This window comes from Onychostoma macrolepis, chromosome 05 (assembly GCF_012432095.1).
Source record: "Onychostoma macrolepis isolate SWU-2019 chromosome 05, ASM1243209v1, whole genome shotgun sequence".
Taxonomy (NCBI): Eukaryota; Metazoa; Chordata; class Actinopteri; order Cypriniformes; family Cyprinidae; genus Onychostoma; species Onychostoma macrolepis.
The window spans coordinates 22,785,288-22,809,293 of record NC_081159.1 but is presented as its reverse complement, the minus strand read 5'-3'; the positions used below and the strand labels follow the sequence as shown (position 1 = coordinate 22,809,293).

Here is a 24,006-nt window from a genome sequence, read left to right as displayed (position 1 = left end):
AAAGGCTATGTTTTTGTGTGCTTGAAGAGCGGAGAAGAAGTAGGTTATTTGCAGTCTAGCCAATATACTTTTGTACGTTTTAAATATCCTGTGCAGAAACGCTTAATTTAAGATTTTGATCAAGTGTATTGAACAACAAGAAAAACTAAGCGCCCATATAGCTACAATAAACGTCATATAACCTGTAAAAGTTGATGAAAGCATATATTGCGATGCACTTGCTGCCTCAGATAACAGTTACAGCCGTTCTAAGGACACTCCATCTCCGTCATTCGCTGGTCAAAAACTTTGTTAACTCCATTTGAGCTTGAATTTCATATAATGTTAAGTGCATTAAGTGCACACTGATCAGTAAAGTCTGATACAATACCAACGCTGACGACGCAGTGTTGTTTAATTATTACATTTTTTCCCTTTCTATTTTTTATATATCAATATTTAGTATATCAATATATCAGAATTTATTAAGAGACCAAAATACCAAATGTATGAATTGGATTTACAAGCAGTATACAGCTACAATACTTATTTGTTAATGTTTACATAGATAAGGTGGAAAAAGGGTCCTAGGTTGTTTTAAAAGTTAAAATGTTTCAGAATTGACTAAGAGACCAAAATAAACCAGCTTTATGCATTTTGTTTGTTATTTGTGAATATTGTGCATCTAACACAATACATAATCTGCACGTTTAATAAACTCCAGCTGGTTCAAAATCGCATGCGATTAATCGTGCAGCCCTATGGGGACACTTAATTTCCAGCGATATCGTCTACATGATTGCACAAATACTATTAGAACTGAACTGAGCTGGATGATGACATCACTGAATTCAGTAATGAAATACCTTCAACTGAAAATTGAGTGTTTACTATTGTCCTTCTGCACTACCGACACACTATTTTCCTATTTGATACTGTAAAGCTGCTTTGACACAATCTGTATTGTTAAAAGCACTATATAAATAAAGGTGACTTCACTTGAGTTAATCTGGTAAATGAGATATCATAATTTAAAAGAAAAAAAAAATCGCAAATTTGTCACAAATTTATGGAAATTACCACCACAAATTCAGTCATTTTGATCGCAAAAATCACACACAAAAATCGTGAAATCCTGGAGGGACTGGTTACTGTTGCCATCCCTGACAAACAATGCCGCTCTCACACTACACATGTTCTCACGCAGTGAAAAATACATCGCAGAGCAAAGAGGAAACTGACAACACACCTACAGAGAAGACCGATCAGGTTACTTTTGGTATGAAACAAGGTCTCAGGACTCTTAGCTTTCAAATTTTGTCATTTTTAAGTAAATTCAAGCAATAAATACCGTTTTGTGGCTCTTTAATGTGTCGTGACAGATCACTGTATTGCCTCAGTTCAAATACGTGAACCGATCGTCTTTTCATATTTACTTAAAGCTCGAAATGAACATGAATCAACATCACAAACTATTTTATTTCAACCGCGGAACACACCATTTTTCAAGTTTAAGTCCACCGAAATTAATCTACTCTCCTGTCTGATTTGTGGTTAAGGCTAGAAGGGATACAGCTACGGCTGCTGGGCATGCGCATTTACATGGGTAGTTGACAAATAAAAATTGGACTGTAAAAAGTACATGGCGCCATAGTTTAATCACTTTAGAGTGTCGCAGTGACCGTCTTTTTGCAGTAAAGGACCTGTCATAGTTTAATGAGTGGGAAGATGACATGAAGCGATGGGAGGTTAGCGGCATTGAAAACAGATGAGCGCACATGTGCATATACAGCTCCCGATCGTGGCGATTTTGTCCACAGAATGGTAAGAGCACACGTTTAACATTTTATTTTATTATTTAACACTTAGTATTTTAACATAAGTGCTGCAATCCATGCATACAGCACCAGACATGACAGGTTTTCTGGTGCGCAAAACAAGTACGTTAAAGGAATTCCTTTAGCTTATTGCCGTTACTGTGGCAACAGCACAGCTTAACCCTGCGCCCATTTTTATATTTAGTTATATGGAAAAAAATTCAATTCAGTCCACCTTTTTCACCCCGTTTTAAGATGGATTTCTATGGAGACCGGCCGTAGCTGTCAGGCAAAATGGCGGATAGCAGTGGTGGCATACAATATCTGATCCACGTTCTGATTGGTCAGATCGCCTGTCAATCAAGCTCTTTGCGAATGGTCAATTGAAGCAATAATAGGCCTATTACTACAGAAAGATTGAGGACAATCCCAAAACAAACGACTTTCTTCACAACAGCAGGATATGCTATATTAAATTTTTTGTAAAAAAAAAAAGACAAACAAATAAATTAAATAATAATAAAATGCTCTACAGGGTAAAATATGTGGATAATTTTAAAGCCTTAAATAGGACAACCTATGAGACCCTGGACCACAAAACCAGTCTTAAGTCGCAGGGGTATATTTGTAACAATAGCCAAAAATACATTGTATGGGTCAAAATTATTGATTTTTCTTTTATGCCAAAAATTATTAGGACATTAAGTAAAGATCATGTTCCATGAAGATATTTGGTAAATTTCCTACTGTAAATGTATCAAAACTTCATTATTGTTTAGTAATATGCATTGCTAAGAACTTTTTTTCTCAATATTTAGTTTTTTTGCTCCCTCAGATTCCAGGTTTTCAAATAGTTGTATCTCGACTAAATATTGTTCTATCCTAACAAACCATACATCAATGGAAAGCTTATTTATTCAGCTTTCAGGTGATGTATAAATCTATATGTATAAAAAATTGACCCTTAAGACTGGTTTTGTGGTCCAGGGTCACATTGACTTGCATTTGGTCAGTACGACCTCACACTCCGCTAAGTGTCTGTCATCTGTAGACCTTTAGCATTTCATATTTAATAATCGCTGCCGAGTGAGAACACTTCCATTCACAGAACACAGGGTGAGAAGAGGGGAGAGGAGAGGAAAGGAGTGGCTCATTATTATAGAGGAAGCGGAGGGTGACTTTGGCAGGGAGAAAGGTAATTTCACACCTTTCACTTCCTGACATGAAAATACAGACCAATACTCGCTCAATTAAAAGAAGCCGGAGCGGGCAGAATGGAAACAACCCAAAAAAAGACCCACTCATCCTGGATGGTCAAGCTGGTGCAAAATAATACTCAAAGAGATTGAGCTCTTTAGTCAACCGTTGCAATGTATAATTGACAAGAAATGATGACAATGATCTGTCTGAAGCTGTTTGAGTTTCTTGTGCATATGTAGGAGAGTATCAACATCATAAGGGTTGTATACAGTGGTATATTTAAAGCTATTTTTACACATGTCTACACAGGCATGTGGGTGTGTGGTAGAATGTCAGTCATGGCTTTGTGTGCATGTGAGATAGGGTGGCTGGGTTCACACAAATAGTCACACTTTAACACGTTTATATATGCATTGTAAGCATTCTGAACAAAACATAGCTCTACACATACAGTACATAATAAATGCGTAATCCTGCAGGTGAAAATTTTATTGTGAATGGATAAAAGGAACACATCCTTCTTGTTTAAATCAAGTTAAGTGATGTACCTGAATAAATAAATCTATCTATCTATCTATCGATCTATCTATCGATCTATCTATCTATCTATCTATCTATCTATCTATCTATCTATCTATCTATCTATCTATCTATCTATCTATCTATCTATCTATCTATCTGTCATTCTGTCTATTGTTTAATCTGTCTGTCATTTTACCATTCCATCCATCTCTATTTACATATTTTCTGTAGTTCTATCGATAGGTCGTTCGATCTGTTGTTCTGCCATTGTGTAATTCCATTCATCCATCACAACAGTCATGCTTTTGTCATATTATACGTACTTTTTTTTCGAGTGACCTGTTTATAATTTATATATATATATAATTTATACATAGCCACATTTTAGATGAAATTATATGCGCGTCGGGCTTACTATGCTTTCATAAAGCAGTTGCTACTGCTGTGTTATTTGGAGTCCAAGAAAATGTCATGTAATGTAGTAAGAATATAGTAAGAAATGTGTGTTTTATAAAAATAGTTCTACTTTACTCAAGGCACCGATAAGCAGGTACCAAACAACAGCATATGCTGTAATCATCAATCATTTTTTTCCTGCCAGGCTAAACAATGTTCTACATTTTGGTCGACTTAGATCCCGTCATACAGCTTTGCCAATCTGTCTGCTGCTGAAAGATTAATATTTCATCTTTCTGCCAAGAAGAGAGAGCGTTTCTGACAACCTTCATCTACTCTAACACTTATCATTTTGTAGCAATGCTGCGATAATGGCAGCACTGAAGTGTAGCTGTTCTCTCTCTCCGTCTCTGTCTGGGATAGGCAGGGAGAATTAGGTCCTCATGTAGTCATTGCAGAGAGGCAGAATGGTCATGCCACAAGTGATTATGAGCTGGTTGAGGTGGCGCATTCTGGGACCGGGGAGGCCTATGGGAAAGGGAGCCCATGCTTATTCTGCAGGTCTACAGATGGATTGTCCTCGACGTTGCAAAAACAAGCTCTGTCTCCCTGCTTTAATCACTCAATTACTGCTTATGTGTGCCTATCGCTTTTCCTGCGCCATGCACACACACTTAGTAGCTTCTTTGCATTTACACACACTTGCTCATAGTCTGTAACTACTTTTTCTTTATCTACCTTTCCCTCCATATCCTGTGACATTCTTCTATTATTGCATGAAAGGACTCTGCCAAGTTATGGTCATTATTTTATACAGGCTAATCCTATTCTGCCTACAGGGATTTGCATTTCTCAGGAACTGGCAGGATTTTATACCAGCTTATGTTTGTTAGCCTTTGTTTGATAGAGGTTGCTGGGGTTTCTCAAGTAATACAGCACTTCTTTCTGAGCCAGGAGAGCCTGTACGTATGAAATCGAATGCTGATTGAATTGCCTTCAGAGCATTTCTGTGGTTGTGGAACGTGAGTGCATCCATAAATAAATGTGTAGAGCTTCTTAATGCTTTGAAATGAAACATACTTGGGTGTTATAGCAAAGCATTAAACATAAGCACAGATTTGATTTTTTTTAAAGGCATCTGTGATGTGAAATATATTCATTGGCATTGGTCTGTGAATGGCTGCATCTAAGACCTGACATTAAAATGCTTTTACGATGATCGTAATCACCGAAACTACATTTGGAGATCGTCTGTGATGGATTTTGACTGCTTTTAATAAAGGTTCTGATTTTTCCCACAGTTTAATCAATAATATTTAATTATTTCACTGGGTTGGAATCTCATTTCTGTTCAGTGCTTTAATACTTTTCTTGTGTTTCTTTCACTTCTAATTGTTATCAATATCCTGTACATAATGAACTCCTAAAGATGGAAACATTGGATATATGGTGAGGATTTGAATTTGAATTAAGTTGCATATGCAATCCTGCAAAGGTAGTCCAGATACTACCCAGATGTGAAACACATGTTAATGCTAGGAATAAAGGGATCCCATGATTGCCTGTCTGTGTTGTTTACGGTCACAGCTTTTCTTAAGAATACTAGGAAATACATTGCCTCATGACTTTTGGCTTCACGCTTTCTGCAACATTTTAAGAGGTTTTATTCTGAAGCCCATCAACTTTCTGTAAATTATGTTTTGTGAGTGACGTAACTCTAGGCAAGACCCTTATTTTTTAACTCTGCAAAGATGCAATGTTTTGAAATGTCCAGATGACCACAGAACAAACTGTTTAGGTCAGTCACTAATGCTGGGTTTATTACATACACATATCACAGACACACACATGTACACACATACCTCTCAGGGTTGTCCCGATCCCCTGCTTGTTTTCATGCCAAACTGAGCAGCTAAGCCACAGGATGCTGAAAAGGAAAAGCACAGGGGAGAACTGTCTCAGCGCCTGTCAAAACCAACAGGGTTTGTAACCCTGAGTAGATTGTAAAGACAGATATTGAGTGTGTGCATGAAAGAGAGAATGCGTGTTTGTTTATGTGGCTGGTTGTGCTTGTAAAGTCAATGAAGGTAAAGAATGTAGGATTTCTTCACAATGAAGGTTTTATTGTGGATCAGAATCTGTTTGAAAGTGGTTTTAACCAGTTTCATCATGCTGATCCAAGCTGGTTTTTGCTGATTAATGCTAATTTGATGCTTGTCTAACCATGATGTTCACCATCAAAGCTAGGCTGTTAAAACTGGTTGACGATCATGGTTGATTTAGGTGGTTATTCCTGCTGGTGAAGTTAGTTTAGTTGATGTCAAAGCAGTTTTATCAACTCTGCTGCGCAAAAGTGGCGGTATCTGAAGGGGCAAATATGTCAATAGTCTTTACCTCTGGTTTTTGAATTTCCAAGTATGCATTAAAATCATGAAAGTAAACATGGAAACCATCTTATGTGTGTTCATATAGGGTATTTATGTGGGGGAAGGAATCTGTGTACACATGCATCTGATAATACCAATTAAGCAATCAGTTTCTTATGCAAATTTCAGCAATGAACCTTCTGAGTAAATTCATGTTACCTCTAGGTGACCTTGCAGTTGCTAAAAGCTTTCAGCTGATTCCAGACCTAATGGAATGGAAAAGCCTTTTCTTGTGCCTTCTCTTTTTTCCTGTGAAAACATCTTGATCTGTCCTCTATGGAGGCTCCAAAATCCATTTGCAGGTATTTCAGTGCTTGAAGAAGATTGTCATGATCTCATCCATACTAAACTCAGACCTATTAGCCAGGGAGGGATGCACATGTCAAATACAACGGCTGTACAACGTGCGTGAGAATTGTCATCTTCTATGAAACTTCATAAATGGAATATAAGGTACAACTGAGCTAAAGTTATATTATAGTATATGTGTGTATATATATATATATATATATATATATATATATATATATATACATTAGTATGTATATAGTTAAAGTTTATTTGACCCTCTAACTCTAGCACTCTCTATTCTAATTCTATTTTATCTATCGGTCTTCTTTTTATTAAAAAAACACACACACACTTGACCCTCTATCAATTGCATATTTATTCTCTAACTGCTAGCCTTTCTTGAAAAACTAACGCTGTCTTTCTTTTTTTCTATTCTTTAAAAACAAAAAAAAACACTAGGTTTCTTTTTTCTGTATTCTATCTACTCGTTTTCTTAAAAATAATAATAATACAAATTTAAAAAAACCTTGTACTGCTGTAGGCTAACCGAGACTTGTCATAGCACTTGCATGTTGTTGCTCTTTTGTTGGTTTTGATTGCTTCTATTGTCCTCATTTGGATAAAATCTATTGGCTTTGGATAAAAGCGTCTGCTAAATGACTAAATGTAAATGTAAAGTTCCCTTAAGTATTTTTTTTTCTGGTGGATTTGCATTATATACACAAGTCTGCATCATTGTAAAAAATTATAAATTGTTTTATCACTTATTTTTCCCGTAAGAGCGGGAGAACCCCGCGAGGCCATTTGTAAACAATTTTTAGCTGTACAAAACAGCTTGTTTTGCTGCTTGATATTGCAAACTGGTGTCTTAACATGTTATTTTAATGTATTATCTTAATTATGAACACACTGGTTTGTAGCGTAAACAGTTTTACCATTTACTGCACGTTGTTATTTTTCTCGATATTTCCCTACAGCGGCTAATGAACCCGGAAGTCTCACACATTCACAGAAAACAGCTTACTTCCTCATTGAAAAATAAGGTGGATAAAGAAATTAAATTAAATGTTAGATTATTTGTACCCAGTGTGCAGCGTATAATTTAGATGTTTATAGTTTTAGATAACTCAATTTAAAAATACACTACTGTCTAGTGTCAGTAAAGTTTCTTTAGTACTTAAAAATTAAAACAAAAAAAATCCAGCAGCTATGCATTACAGTATATTGTTAGTGACAAAGACATTTACAGTGTTACAGAAGGTCTTTATATTTATAATAAATGCTGTACTTTTGAACGTTGTATTTACCAAAGAATCCTGGGGGAAAAAATGTATCACGGTTTTCAACCTTGATAATAATAAGAAATGCTTCTTGAGCACCAAATCAGTATATTAGAATGATTTCTGAAGGATCATGTGACACTGAAGACTAGATTAATGATGCTGAAAATTCAGCTTTGCCATTGCCGGAATAAAATACATTTTAAAATATATTTAAACAGAAAACAGTTTTAGAATTTTTTAAAAATGTAACAATTTTTTTGATCAAATAAATGCAAATCAAAAACATTAAATGCATTTGCATTTCAAATGGTTGTGTTTCTAGATCAGTTAATATTTTACAAACAGTGATGACTCAATTATTTACTATATTAGCTGATCTATGATGCATATGTAGCTTGTCAGTGCATCAGTTATTTTTGCAAAGATCACTGGCATACTGAACATTACCTGGAAATAGAGCTTCTGCTCACATTGGGAACGCTGATGCCAATTATCCTCAAATTAAATTATTAATCTTACACCGCTTAACCTGAGTAGCTCTCTCTATTCCCTGTCCAAAAGCACTGCTCTCTCATATACCCATGGAGAGCTCTTCTGTGATGTTATAGGTGTTGCCAATGCTCTATCCTGCAATGGCTCTGTATAAACAGTCTTTAACTAATCTGCAGAGGCTTTAATTAGGCTAAACAGTGGGGAAATGAAGCTCTAATCTACATTAAATGAACTCTCAGTGGAGTGCCTTTATTAAGATCCTAACACCTCAATAGGGGTCAGGGCAGGGAATGGGGGATACTGGAGACAGACGTTACCAATGACAGTTGTCAGCTTTTTAAGAAATAATAGAGCAAGATATTTAGGATTCCTTAAAGGAGCCATGTGCATTTTTATGTTAAAATATTGTCAAAGATTAATGTACACTCTTATAAAAAAACACTGGGTTTAAAACAACCCAATTTGGTTGTGGTTGGTTGGTTGGTTGTGACGTAACAGTTGGGATCACTACGCCCCCAACATTTGCATAATGTATACCCAGCCGCCAGCTGAACCTACACAGCCGAATCATTAGAAGTTCTGCAGGTATTGTAAAGAAACAAGCGAGGACAACAGCGAAAATGGCAGATCATGGAAATAAATGTTATGTTTCAGGCTGTGCAGGGGATGTGAAGTGCAGGGATGGGTTGGTATCTGTATTCAAAAAGGCACGGAAAGCAAATAAGGCGTTCTAATAAAATAACACGAGCCACTAAAGGGACATGGTTAGCTTGTTAGCAGTAGTCTGTTACATTACAGTACATAAGATTTCACTTCCCACATAAACAGAGTAAGGAAAGATGACTGAGGATGATGGCGAAAGATTTACAGATCTTGAGCACCACTGACAAGCATCTGATCGTGGGATCGTGGAAGTGAAACTATAACACTATCGACCGATCGTTCAAAAGCATTTTCAATGCCCCGCGTATTAATAGCGGCTCCCTGATGCCCGCTTTTTATAAACAGTATAATTACCCGACCATATAACTGCGAGAGAAAGTATTGAAATATATATTTTCCTCACTGTGTTTCCTGTCTGCTGTGAGCTATTGAAATGAGCCGCACTGTGAAACAGCCAATCAGAGCAGAGCTCAACATTGAGCCGCACTGAGAAACAGCCAATCAGAGCAGAGCTCATTATTATTCATGACCCTTCCAAATAAGCCAATAACAAACCATTTCATTCTAGGGAGAAATCCCAGGGTTGTAAATGCACATGTAAAACCGTTTCTGGAGATTTTTTGCCCTTACCTAAGCCACATGCCTTCTATGTAGATATCAGAGAACAATTTAAAATAGTGTATCAATGCACTCTGTGGCACCTTTAACTTAAATCCTCTAAACTAAAATACTCCACACAACTACTGGTTTGCATGACAACTTCCTTTATTTATAGCATATTTACTGCATAACATATTTTATATCGTTTTTTAATATGTAGACCATACATATTGCCTATATTTAAACTTGTTTAACAAATATTAGAATTAAAAATTAAACATTTAGAAGTAATTTGCATGTAATCCACCAGTTTCTGTTAACCTGTTTCCACCGTTATGGTGCTGGTTCTCGTGCCCGAGCTGGAATCGTGTTCGGTGGGGAACTGCTAGCTTCAGATATATTTTAACATCCAAAGTATTTATATTTTGTGTCTTTGTGAATAAAATTATTTATTTTATGCAAAGCATCAGGCCTTTCCATCACATGAAAAAGACAGATGCAACACTCGTTTGTTGCTTTGCATAAAATTGAACAATATACAGCACAGTAATGATTTTATAGAGAAAATGAAATGTACACAAACCTGTATTTTACCAAAGAAATGCATCAATTTGACTTAGAATGGCGCTTAGAACTGCTCTCTCCTGAAGTGGACGAAAACCCCCGCAATAAATAATTGGGTTACGTTGGACCCAGGATCTGGGTAACACAAAAACTACCCAAACACTGAAAAAAAGAACCCCAAAAAATTACCCAAAAGGCTCAACCCAGGATTTTATTTTATTTTTTTACAGTGTACAAAGAAAATTATTAGCCATTAATTTCTGGGTTGATTCCCATGAAAAGTGTGAAAATCATGGCTCTGTGGTTCTTTCAAAACATCGCTCTTTACCTTTACTTTAATAAATATATACACACTGAAATTTAAATTAATATTATTTTCATAATATTTAGTATTTTTGTTTATTTTATATTTATTTATTTACCATATATAATTTATATTATAATTAATATGTGAACATTATATATTGTATTTTTTATTATTGTTTATACTTGTGTATATTGTTTAGTCAGTGTATTTTCTCATGTTCACAGTAATATTTATTCTGTTAACATATTATATTATTATATTACTAACATATTTTTTTATTCTTACCTGTGAAGCACTTTGAGCTGCATTTTATGTAAGAAAAGTGCAATACAAATAAATTCTATTGTGCAAAAAATAAAATGTATTATTAGTCAGTAAATAAATGTATTGTTTCAAACCATAAATTGATGTGGTAAAATAAAAGTGACACAGTTTTATGATTTTGTGTGTGTTTTTGTTTTGTTTTGTTTTGTTTTTTTAATATATATATATTACAATGATTTGATTTTCAAGTTAATCTTATTTTTTCCTTCATCTTTCCATCTTTCCACCTCCTGTCATTAATGCCGTTGTGTCCACTGACTTCTGAACTACCAATATAAAATGAGCATTTTAATATGTGCTGTGCTAAAATTAGATTATATAGCACATATCTGTGGTCTCACCCTCACCACAGGCTTCCGTCCTGTCAGTCTTTGAGCTCCTCAACCGGGAGGAGAAACATGATGGACAGCTTAGAGGATTCCATCTGTCTCTGACTGCTTTGCTCAGACTGACACCTTTTCACACAGGTGACAGGTGGTGTATCAGCACTGTGGTGGTGTGTTTGTGTGTTCATTATTGCAGTAAATATGGTGGGGGTGTTATGTAAGTTCGGCAGGGCTGTTATAATTACCATATGTCAAAAAAAGAAGGTGACGGCCATTGTGAATCTCCGTTCGACCGAGCGCTACTTTGATCCTCCCCCGTATAATTGGTCGTTGGTGTTGTGTGAGGATTTTGCTGATGCGCAGAAGTGTGAGCTGATTCTGACAAGCCCTGGGGTGACGGGACAGACAATAGCCACAAGTGCGGTTTGAGTCAGAATTACCAAGATTTTCTGGACAACAATGCTAAAGAAAAGTGTGTTCGAATGTGTCACAGTGTGTGCACGATTGTGAGAAAAGGACACATGGATGATCCCATCTGGATGCCTCTGTGGGGAGTTTGTTATTGTAGGGGTGTCAAATTGGGTTAGCGGAACAGGATTTGAGAGGGGCGTCCCAACTTTTTTTTTTTCGTCTGTGAGACTTTCAGAAGGGATTAATCCTGAAGTCCCAACACATTCGAGTTCGGCTAACATGGCCACAAGCATGCATGTTTGGCCTCTAAAGTCCCCAGCCTTTCAACAGAACAGAAGCTGCAGCTGTGAATATTTGGATTGCAAAATTATGACTGGTTTCTGACCTCCGGATTTATTAATGTAAATGAAGAAAAAGAGCAGGTAATTTCTAATGATTTAATATTTTTATGTCTAAATACTTAAAATTAGAGAAAGTGTGTTAATAAAAATAATACATTTTAATAATTTAAAAAATATGTTTTATGAATTAATGTTAATGTAAGTCATTAAAATGGTGATTTATGCAAGTCATTAAAATGAGCACTAACCTTTATGGGCCATTTAGCTTCTGAAACATTTGAATATCATGCCTGCAAAAAAAAAAAAAATTCCTTCCCAAGAAAACTTGTTTTTTTCCCCCCTGATAATAGTCCGAGATGTTAATGTTATCTGATGTTCCTGTTATTGTTTTATTTATTTATTTAATTTCCTTTTGGGCTTTTGTTGTCTACGTGCCCAAATTCTCCACCTTCCATAACATTACCTATTGGCACAGATCCCCTATAGATGGTAAGATATTTCCAACAAGGAGCAAAGCTGTTCTTTGCTTCTCAGGGGGCAAATCCTGAGGACAATTCTTAATTACACCACAAGCTTTTGGCAGCTCTCTGCTGAGACTAGAGATCCCTACGAATCATGTCAGCACTCACAAACAACATGAGAAACAGAAAACAAGAGTATGAGAAGTTTATGAGGTCTCTTCAACTACTAATTGTTTTGAATGTGTGCTGCATTTTATGACATCTTATATAGCTTACCTGGTGCTTTATCACATTAAAAACACACACAGGAATACACTAGAGACTAAACCGATTATGTTCTTCACACCTAAGCAGAATTACTGAGGTATCACGCCTAGGGATCCCAGCTGGGTTTGATATAATTTGGCTGTTACTTCCCAAATTACTTTACTTCTCTTTTTCGTGACAATTAATATTAGCACATTTGGCTCTGCTATATTAGTCTTCTGTTAGCCCTTATGTTTTTTAAAGTTTATTTTATTAGTTTTTTTTTTTATTGTGCATTGTTAACGTTTGGGTTTAAGAGACCCCAGTGCTGTATTTATGGAAATAATAGTAATTTTGTAATTAACCTTTATTATTCCTTTAAATTCTTATAACATGTTTCTCTGACCAGGGTTATTATAGTGAACTAAACGAGAACCAAACAAAAATGTTACTTTGAATGAAGTTAATTTTTTAGTTTAACTTAAAGTAGTTGAATAACTAAAACTGAATTCAAATTTAATTAAAATAAATATATATATATATATATATATATATATATATATATATATATATATATATATATTTAAAAAGCAATACAAAGAAGAGAAAAGAAAAGAAAAGAAAAACTAATAAAAATTGCGAAAGCAAATGAAATTACTGAAAATGTCACTAAAATGAAAATGGAGAATGTAAAAGTTAAAACTAATTCAAAATATGAATAAAAACTATAATACTGTATCAATCACACAAAATATCACAGCCTCTGACTAATCCAACCCAGTAAAGCAGATATTAGTGAAGATTTAACTTTTCTGTTATAGTAGGTAGGTTTGTAATATGATTGTTATTTTATACAGTATTTGTGGTTTGTAGTCAGTTTGACACATTATGAGTACCAATGAGTGAACATTAGCATGTGAAAAATTGTTGCATTTATTATAGATGCATGAAATATTTCTGCCATTGGTTATCGGCCACTATTTATCTGTATAGGTCTATATTGTATATAATTTTGCATGCTCAATACTGCCTATTTTTACATTTAGATTACATCTGTAATCATCTAACGCTCACGTAGTGTTAGTAAAACATTTATTTAAATGTAATCTCAGTGTAATTTCCAAATGAAAAATTTACAAACAGTATTTTTATTTTTTTTTAAATACTGTTTTGTAACTTTGTGATGCCTACATTCTCAAAAAAAATCACTGCACTCAACTTTAGTTTTGGGTGCGTAGATTGATCAGTAACATCACTCTCAGATAAAGGATCCGCACTTGCTGTATCTTACCTCGCTGTACCTTATTTTTATTTTGCAATCGACAATCAAAAAGTGTTTTAGCACTTTGATGTTAGCACAGACTACATTTGTTCATGTGCTATAACTGAGATCTCTGAAAATAAGTAATGTAACATTCCAATTTATGATTAGTTCTCATAAGATTTGACAGGGTTTGGAAGTGTCAATCCAATTCTTAAATGTTAAGTGTGTTTTTTGAGCAATTAAAATGGCTTCTTGGGGTCTCTTGGACCTCAAACAGAAAAGGTTAATGCATTGCTTTTGACCAACACCAGAGCAGAGAGCTGTTCTCACAGCAGTTCTGTCAGAATGCATTGAGTTCAGTCAGATCTACATTATCCATGTTCATGTTGGCGTAACGATGTGTGAATGTGGGTGGTCAGTGATGCGGCCTGGATTCACTGAGTCATCACATGGGGGTTTCCCTGTAAAAGCTAAACCCCGGTACCACCTCCCTCTCTCCCTCAGGCTATAGCTTTTTATAAGAGTAATGGTGTACCGTAGGAAGTCTGGTTGTGGGGTAAGTGCCTGTGTAACCACTTGCTGTTTTTGAGGTGCGTTCACAGATGGTGCTGTTGTTGTGTTGAATTAAAGCAAGCAAACAGGTAAATGCTGGACCTGTAATACCGTGAATAAAAATGTGAAAAGTAAAAAAAAAGTCCTTATTGGCATGTTTCTCAAAGTATTGCTAAAGCATCAATACACATGACAAAAGCACTGAAAAGAATAGAAAAATAAAAGAATAATATCAATGACTAAAAAATAAGGTGTCAATAATACATAATGATAATTTATTTAAAATGTTTAAAAAGTAAAACATAAACCAAGTGACCAGTTCATAAAGCTCTGATTGAACAACAATTGGTGAATAGGTGATTCTGTTAAACCAGGACTAAAGTACGATAAAACACTACTTCCTGGTGCTGCAATGTATAAAATGTGACTGGTCAAATGTGTACTCTGGTTATTTTTAGTTTGGGATTTACTGGTCTATTAAGTGGATGCAGGAAGCTGACATTTCTACCTCTAGTAATTTCTGTAACTTGTACCTGTTTTGTTTCTCCCCAGGCACAGAAATCATGGATAGAAAGAGCTTTCAGCAAGAGAGAATGTGTGCACATTATTGTAAGCACCAAAGACCCCCATAGGTGAGTAGCACCACTACTACTGTAGTCTGTGCAAAAAGTGCATTTTAATCACACACATCTAAACCATATTTGGATGTAACTAAATGTGTTTGTACTATTAATGAAAGGGAAATTATTCTTCATTAGTGTGGCCTAAAGATGGAAGAAGTGAGGAAGTGAACATTTGTAAAAGATAACTTAATAGACTCTATAACCTCTGTACACTCTTAAAAATAAAGCTTCCATAAGAGGGTTTTCACAGCGATGCTGTAGAAGAACCAGTTTTGGTTCCCCAAATAACCTTTCAGTGAACAGTTCTTAAAAGAACCATTTTTTCTTAGTGTGAAGAACATTTTGATAATCTTAAGAACCTTTTTCCACTGTAAAGAACCTTTTGTGGAATGAAAAGTTTCCATGGATGATAAAGGTTCTTTGTGGAACCATTGATGCCAATAAAGAACCTTTATTTTAAAGAGTGTACATCAGTTGCTGACAGCTTTGACTTCTGAATTGGGACATTCACTTAATTTCACAATGGTTTTGTCTTCTGTCACAGGTGCTGTTGTGGCCGTCTAATTGGTCAACATGTTGGCCTGCCCCCCAGCATCTCATCCAATCAGAATGAGAAGTCAGAGCGTGTGCCAAAGAATGACAGCTTGTCAGAGAAGTGGTCCATCAGCAAGCACACCCAGCTCAGTCCCACTGACGCATTTGGAACCATTGAGTTCCAGGGAGGTGGACACTCCAACAAAGCAATGGTACAGCTATTCAATCTCTTATCAACAACCGTTTGATGCTGGTGATAACTATTAATATTCCAATATTTTAACTCTGATAAAATATTCATGAACCTTTTAGAATTAAATTCCTTTTGTGAGGCATTTATTAATGTCTGTAGATCACGCAAGCTTTGAAACTGCCATAAAGTGATGTACAGTATTTTAGAGGATGTTCAGTAAGACAAAATGTAGGGTGGGAACTGATTTTATTAAATGGGAATTTATTGGATAATAATAAGTGGACATTGCATTCCAGAAATTGTTTATTGGCTACATTACACAAGTGACATAAGTGGTTTAAAAGGAAGAGCAAGTTTGCCTTTATTTTTCGATTGATTCCAAAGCCTGTTCCAAAGGAAAAAAATCTGTGCTTTGATTTCATGTTGACCTTAATCACGTTAATAAATGACAGTTCAGTCTTGCTGGCTGTGTTCTTGCTGCTGCAAGTCCAGCTTGAATCCTGAAAAACAAATCATGGTTTCCACAATCATAATAAGAAGAAATGTTTCTTGAGCAACAAATCAGCATATTAAATCATTTCTGAACGATCATTTGACACTGAAAACTGGAGTAATGGCTGCTGCTGCTGCAGACAATTCAGCTTTACCATCACAGGAATAAATGACATTTTAAAATATATTAAAATAGGAAACAGATCTTTTAAATTGTAATAATATTTCACAATATAACTGTTTCACTGTATTTTTGATTAAATAAAGTTTAAAAGACTTCTTTTAAACTCCAAACTATTGAATGGTATTGTTACATCTTAGATGCACTCTTATTTTTATGTTTTGTCAGTATGTACGAGTGTCTTACGACACTAAGCCAGATTTACTGCTGCATCTGATGACAAAGGAGTGGCAACTGGAGCTTCCCAAACTGCTCATCTCTGTCCATGGAGGACTTCAGAACTTCGAGCTGCAGCCCAAACTCAAGCAAGTCTTCGGCAAGGGTCTCATCAAGGCAGCCATGACCACTGGGGCCTGGATCTTCACTGGAGGAGTTAATACTGGTGTGTATTAATGTGTCTTTCAGTTTAATTAAGATTCTAATTAGATTACTCTTATTAAGATGCTGAGCAAAGCTAGTGAAGGCTGATGCTATCTAAACTTCTACAGAAGATCAAGTGTAACTGTGTGCTATCTCAGTGTCCTTGATGCATTGTGTGAAACTGTATCTCTCACACTGAGAATCTGTTATCTCTTCCATTATACTCCCTTCTGCAACCCCAGGAGTCATAAGGCACGTTGGTGATGCTCTAAAAGACCACGCTTCCAAATCGAGAGGGAAGATCTGTACTATCGGTATTGCCCCCTGGGGGATTGTGGAGAACCAGGAAGACCTGGTGGGCAAAGATGTAAGTGACTTGACTGTTGCTATTTAAAAACTAGGGCTCTTTTAGTATAGTTTGTTTTTCTAAATGACCAATAAGACCTTGTTTGGCTCAAGTCAGGGCAGATTTCACGAAATGTGTTTCCGTTAAATAATGATATATTAAAATTCATATATTCATTGAATTCCTTATTTACAAGAGTGAATTTTCAGATCACAATGGAATGATTTTCATGTTGTCTCTGCATGCATTCTGTGTTATGTCGAAATCTATAAATAATTTATATGTGAGCCACTACATATATCTACTCAGTTTCACCTAAGCTTGTCTGTGTGTCTCTGTGGGCTGGTGCACAACTGAGACACAGAGATAGAATCATTCTTTATTTATAACCACTGATTTCTATCCCCCCTCGTTCATACAAGATTTTGGTTCTGTCTCTCTCACTTCCGAGACCCCACTCACCCCCACCCCTCTCTAGTCTGGTCTGGTCTGGTGAACGTTTTAAAGAGAATGTTGTGGCATTTCTATTTCTGGGTCGCTGATCAAATAAGTAAATGTGTGGCACTGAGCACATGCCTCTTTGTACAGACGGTCTGATACCATAAGACATTCTCTGGGTCATTCTCAAATCATGCTGGAGAACATAATCATCAGGTTTTACACAGGAGTTTCAGTGCTTTTATTTATTTATCTGCATTTTAAATATAAAATAAAAACCTTTTTCTTTTTTTTACTAGTGATCTATGATTACTGAATGCTATGTGTGCATGTGGGTGCTTTTTGTAGCACGTCACTTTCATCTTTGTTTCATTTTTCTTGTCCTGAACATCCCTGAAAAGCATATTTTTACTTTTATTCGATGTGTATTGCAGGTGGTCCGGCCGTACCAGACAATGTCTAACCCTCTTAGTAAGCTAACGGTACTCAACAGCCTACACTCCCACTTCATTTTGGCTGATAATGGCACCACCGGAAAGTACGGAGCAGAAGTCAAACTGCGCAGACAGCTAGAGAAGCACATCTCTCTGCAAAAGATCAACACACGTGAGTTCATTTGCGGGTAATTAGAGATGCTAATGTTAATGTGATTACTCCAAACTTCAAATTAAATGGTGCTTTTAAATTCTTTTCGAGAGAGGTTATAATAGTCTTCTATCCTCAATCACTATTTCTAGTTTCTGTTGTGCTTATCTTCAAAAGCCCACAGAGGAGTTTCTCTATAGATTCCTGTCAGAAATGCCCAGATCAGTTTGTGGCTCAACGTCAAAATGCTACAGGAGTTGCAAGATTCAGAGTTGACTCCACTGAGCCCACAAAAGCCCTCTTCAACTGCACTCCACCAGATAATATCCATACAGGCCATTTACTCTCATGAAGATATCAAATAAACGTCATTCAGATTAGAGCCGGTGAAAATGAAGTAAATCATGAACACACAAAAAAGAATGCCCCTGTTTTGTTGTGCTCATGTGGATCATTTAGGGTTATTGAAAAGTGCATTTATACACAGACTTCTTATGGCCTGCTCATGCATACTTTGATTAGCTGTTACAAGATTTCTCTCTTGCGCTTGTATATATGCTCATTTATAACATTATTTGTCATTTGAGAAATGCTGTCATTATCAATGGCAAATGTATAGAAACATCTCTTTGAAATCAAATTGCCGTTTCGGCTTGCTTTCCATGGGCAGTAATAATGCAACATTAATTATGGCAGGCTAATAGTGTTGAGATGTGTGAATAAAGTGCAATCTTTATTGAGCCTAATTCGCATTACATAGAAAGTGTAAAATAAAAACTGAATAAAATGGGTTAATCACAGCATAACAGTGTTTCAGCACATAAAGCGCCTGGTTAAACTGGATTGTGGCAGAAATGCAGGGATTTATTAAACCAAATTATAGTAAATATAGTGACATGTAATCTGGATTATTCATAATTTATTGATTCTCCCTAATTATTATTTTTCATCTTTTAAATGTTCCTTTTTAAAATAGCCTACCACTTATATACATTCAGAAAGTCTTTCAGTTTTGTGGACATTCACACAAAGACCAGTCACTGGTTAGGTGGCTATAATTACTGAGAGGCCACTGGATTTAAAAAAAAAAAAAGAAAAAAATCAGTTTAAGAAGTTTTTCTTAGTATTTCAACATCACATCAATTACTGATAAACATGTTAATTTTTATTTGAATGCTCACTCAGAGAGTTATTTATTACTATGTCTTTGCAAGGCTTTTGTCTTTCAAACACATTATAATGCACAAATTAAACTCACAAATCCCCTGCAGTTCCTTTACAAACCTTGATGTTTAATGCACTTCATGTTGTCGGTAACAACAAATGACATATTTTTATTTTTATTTTTTTGCATTTTTATATCAATATGGTACACGATTATCCTATTTAAATCAATGTGATAAACGAGTTAGGTCAAAAGCAGTCTAAAAGCAATCAAAAAGTAGTCTCATTATATTACCTAAAATGTGTAATGTAATGGATTACGTTACTAACTACAATTTTTGTCATGTAATTTGGAATCAGTAACCGATTAAAATTTGTAAGTAATCTACACAGCTCTATGTATATATACATAATTTATTCAGTTTATTACATAAACACAGTAGTAACACTTTTCCACAGTATCAAATGAGCCATTTCATATACCTGCCACATACAGCCCAAGGTCAACAGGAAGTGAGCCAGAGTTTGACCTCCCTCCCTTGTCATGTGACCTGTGGACTTCCCTTTGTCATCCTATGCCTGGAGTAATAGAGGGGGCTGGGAAGTCAAAGGGACGCTCAGGCGTCATCATTCACATCAAAAATGACACCAGCCTCACCCACGCTAATTTATCCATAGGAAGCTGCATGTAAACGGATCACTTAAAATAATCAGCATTTAAAGCGGCAAGTGTCTTGACATTTAAACAGGCAAAATCTACTCTTGGACAAAACGCATCCAACCCTCTAGCATGTGGAAATTTCAGACTTCAAACATGTTTGAGCCCTGTAAACCGAACAGATGAAACATGTTTAATCTCATTAAATCATCCCGTGACACATTCACAACACATATTCAGACTGCGATAAGACCAGTTTACTCTGACATCACACTCATGACAGGAGCTTCATATATCTGAGCCGTATCTCAGCTTGCAGCTCTCTCTCTCTCTCTCTCTCTGTTGCATCAGCTGTGTGATGGTGGTGTTTGCTCTGGCTTTGGGCAGAGCTCATTTCTTTATTTTATTACCTGTCCTTTCTAACACTAGAAGAACATCAATAACACTCTGAGCCATCACCATGAGGCTCACAGAGCTACAGAGACCCTCGAACATGGAATCAAATCTCTTTGTTTTGGAAGAATTTTGGCAGGCTGCGGGCCGGTTTACATATTCACATTCTGACAAGCACTGCTGCGGTACTGGATTAAAATGAATTACGGAACTGTGCTTGCTGTTGTTGGGCTAATGAGGAGGGCTTTTTGAGTGTTTCGCAGATGAGGGAAAGACTAGCGTGCACAGGATGCAATGAAGATTTCCTTGCGGGATAAGATGGGATGTGAGAATCAATTCAGTTGTGCACAATTAGGTGCAGTTTGATTGGAATCAGCGGTTAATCCCCAGTTCTCATGGGGAATAGAGTAAAGTGTCCTTTGTGATTTAGGATGGATGTTGAGAAATTGCAGACTACTGAACAGAGGTGAATTCAGTAATAATGATTTGCGGCCACTGATGGCGTTGTTTATTGGTATAGCAACTAATTTAGCAACTAATTCAATTATGCAAATACAGTAGCAATACGCAAACCGTACAACACCATTCCCCAACTTGCAGGCTGAATCTTGCTGGTTTTCATTTTAAAAGTTAAAGATAGCTGCTTTAAGAAACCCCCTTAAGAATTATTTAATAATTCTGTGAATTAGATATTTTTCAAGCATCTTCATTATTCATCGTAACCTGCAGGCTATTGTATTATCTCTTGAATTAAAAATGTATATATAATATATAATTCATAGTATATACATAAAATGTCAGATGCAATTTAGATGCATCTCTTTGACTGGGATTTTATTTCATTTTTCTCTGTCAACTAAAATGTCAAAATACATATATTAAAGAGATAAAGAGAATATAAGTACCGCTTTTTATTTTTCCTCTTTCCTATACTTGTTTGACTTCTGTTTCAGTTTTTATAACCATTTCTTACTATATGTAAGTAAGTTGTTGTTGTTTTTTTAGCATGTTTGTTTGGCTCAGTGTTATTTTTTAGGATTACTGATTGTACTTGTTATCTATTTTAGTTTTAGTTACAGTTGTAGTAATGTTGTCATTTTATTTTATTAAGTTTTAGTTTTATTTAATTTGAGTTATTTTGGTACTTCAATATACTAAATGGAAATTGTTTTTAGCTTTATTGTTTGCTTTGAAATGTTGTTGCATGCATTTGTCATTTTTATTTAATTTCTTTATTTTCTTAAATGTGTATATATAGTATTTATAGAGTTTTAACTTTTAGTTTTAGTTACATTTTCTTATTTGTAAGTCGCTTTGGATAAAAGCGTCTGCTAAATGACTAAAAGTAAATAAAGTAAAGTTTAAATTTGACACCTTTAATTTTTCTAAAAATATATATATATATATATAAATAAGATGCATTTTATATTTGCGGCAAAAATCAGGTGACAGCTGGGATAAGGCTTCTTGCCCCAAGTTGGGGGTCATCTTGTTTTTAAAATTTTATAGAAAAGCTACATTTGCAAATGTTTCTTATTATTTGTCTAATGTTGATTGATGCATCATCATACCACACTCATCTCAGTTTGATGAATTTTTAATGTGCATAGCCATCATTTCATGAATTAATATTCTCATTTTTTTTATTACTTTTGTAGTAATTTCACATTTATTTAACGCTTTAGCCGGTCATATTCACACCCTGATTAAAAGTCACATCAAACTGTGCGCCGATGGTGTTTCTAGCCTAGAAACCTGTTTTAGCTTTCCCTTGCACTAACTGGGTCTCCAAGTGATGAGATGATGAGCTGGTCTTTTTACTTTGGTGGTTTATTTCTGGATTTTGTTCCATGCTGCTGGTCTCTGCGGGTCCCATCACATTAGCATAATGGAGCAGTAGCTGCTGTATTGACCAGACAGGAAGGGTGCTGTGGGAGTTTTTTCCCACCCTCTTAAAGGTTTATCCGATTGGATGGTTTTTACCCTCTTAAAGAAAAATTCCAGGAAGGTGTTGATAAAGATTTTTTTGTCAATTTGCACAAGATATTTTCAACCAGTTTGGAAAACAGGAAGATGCATATACAGTGGTGTGAAAAAGTGTTGGCCCCCTTCCTGATTTTTTATTTTTTTGCATGTTTGTCACACTTTAATGTTTCAGATCATCAAACAAATTTAAATATTCATCAAAGATAACACAAGTAAACACAACATGCAGTTTTTAAATGAAGTTTTTTATTATGAAGGGAAAACAAAATCCAAACCCACATGGCCCTGTGTGAAAAAGTGCTTGCCCCCTAAACCTAATAACTGGTTGTGCCACCCTTTGCAGCAACAGCTGCAATCAAGCGTTTGCGATAACTGGCAATGAGTCTGTTACAGTGCTGTGGAGGAATTTTGGCCCACTCTTCTTTGCAGAATTGTTGTAATTCAGCCACATTGGAGGGTTTTCGAGCATGAACCGCCTTTTTAAGGTCATGCCCACAGCATCTCAATAGGATTCAGGTCAGAACTTTTGACTAGGCCACTCCAAAGTCTTCATTTTGTTTTTCTTCAGCCATTCAGAGGTGGACTTGCTGCTGTGTTTGGAATCATTGTCCTGCTGCAGAACCCAAGTTCGCTTCAGCTTGAGGTCACAAACTGATGGCTGGACATTCTCCTTCAGGATTTTCTGATAGAGTGCAGAATTCGTGGTTCCATCAATTATGGCAAGTCATCCAGGTTCTGAAGCTGCAAAGCAGCCCCAGACCATCACACTACCACCACCATGTTTGACTGTTGGTATGATGTTCTTTTTATGAAATGCTGTGTTGGTTTTACGCCAGATGTAACGGGACACACACCTTCCAAAAAGTTCAACTTTTGTCGCATCAGTCCACAGAATATTTACCCAAAAGTTTTGGGGATAATCAAGATATTTTTTGGCAAATGTGAGACGAGCCTTTGTGTTCTTTTTGGTCTGCAATGGCTTTTGCCTTGGAACTCTCCCATGGATGCTGTTTTTGCCCAGTCTCTTTCTTATTGTTGAATCATGAACACTGACCTTAATTGAGGCAAGTGAGGCCTGCAGTTCTTTAGATGTTGTTCTGGGTTCTTTTATGACCTCCTGGATGAGTCGTCATTGCGCTCTTGGAGTAATTTTGGTAGGCCGGCCACTCCTGGGAAGGTTTACCACTGTTCCAAGTTTTCTCCATTTGTGGATAATGGCTCTGACCATGGTTTGCTGGAGTCCCAAAGCCTTAGAAATGGCTTTATAACCCTTTCCAGACTGATACATGTAAACTTTTGTTTCTCATCTGTTTATGAATTTCTTAAGATCGCGGAATGATGTGTTGCTCTTTAAACATGCTTCACTTTGTCAGACAGGTTCTATTTAAGTGATTTCTTGATTCAACAGGTCTGGCAGTAATCAGGCCTGGGTTTGGCTAGTGAAATTTAACTCAGCTTTCTAAAATAATGTGGTTAATCACAGTTCTATCATGATTTAATAGGAGGGGGCAATTAATTTTTCACGTAGGGCCAGGTAGGTTTGGACAGCTTTTTTCCCTTAATAAATGAAATCATCATTTAAAAACTG

At 35.9% G+C, this 24,006-nt stretch overlaps 1 protein-coding gene across 7 annotated transcripts in view; it reads left to right on the top strand.

Moving 5' to 3' along the window:
- Positions 1 to 24,006, top strand: part of trpm3 (transient receptor potential cation channel, subfamily M, member 3) — a 146,146-nt gene that overhangs the window by 73,660 nt on the left and 48,480 nt on the right. For all 7 annotated transcript variants that reach the window (XM_058774986.1, XM_058774987.1, XM_058774988.1 and 4 more), the window contains 5 exons: positions 15,018 to 15,097; positions 15,633 to 15,834; positions 16,657 to 16,870; positions 17,091 to 17,215; positions 18,067 to 18,238. In XM_058774986.1, coding sequence (XP_058630969.1) covers positions 15,018 to 15,097; positions 15,633 to 15,834; positions 16,657 to 16,870; positions 17,091 to 17,215; positions 18,067 to 18,238 — 793 coding nt within the window. The remainder of the gene's footprint in view (positions 1 to 15,017; positions 15,098 to 15,632; positions 15,835 to 16,656; positions 16,871 to 17,090; positions 17,216 to 18,066; positions 18,239 to 24,006) is intronic.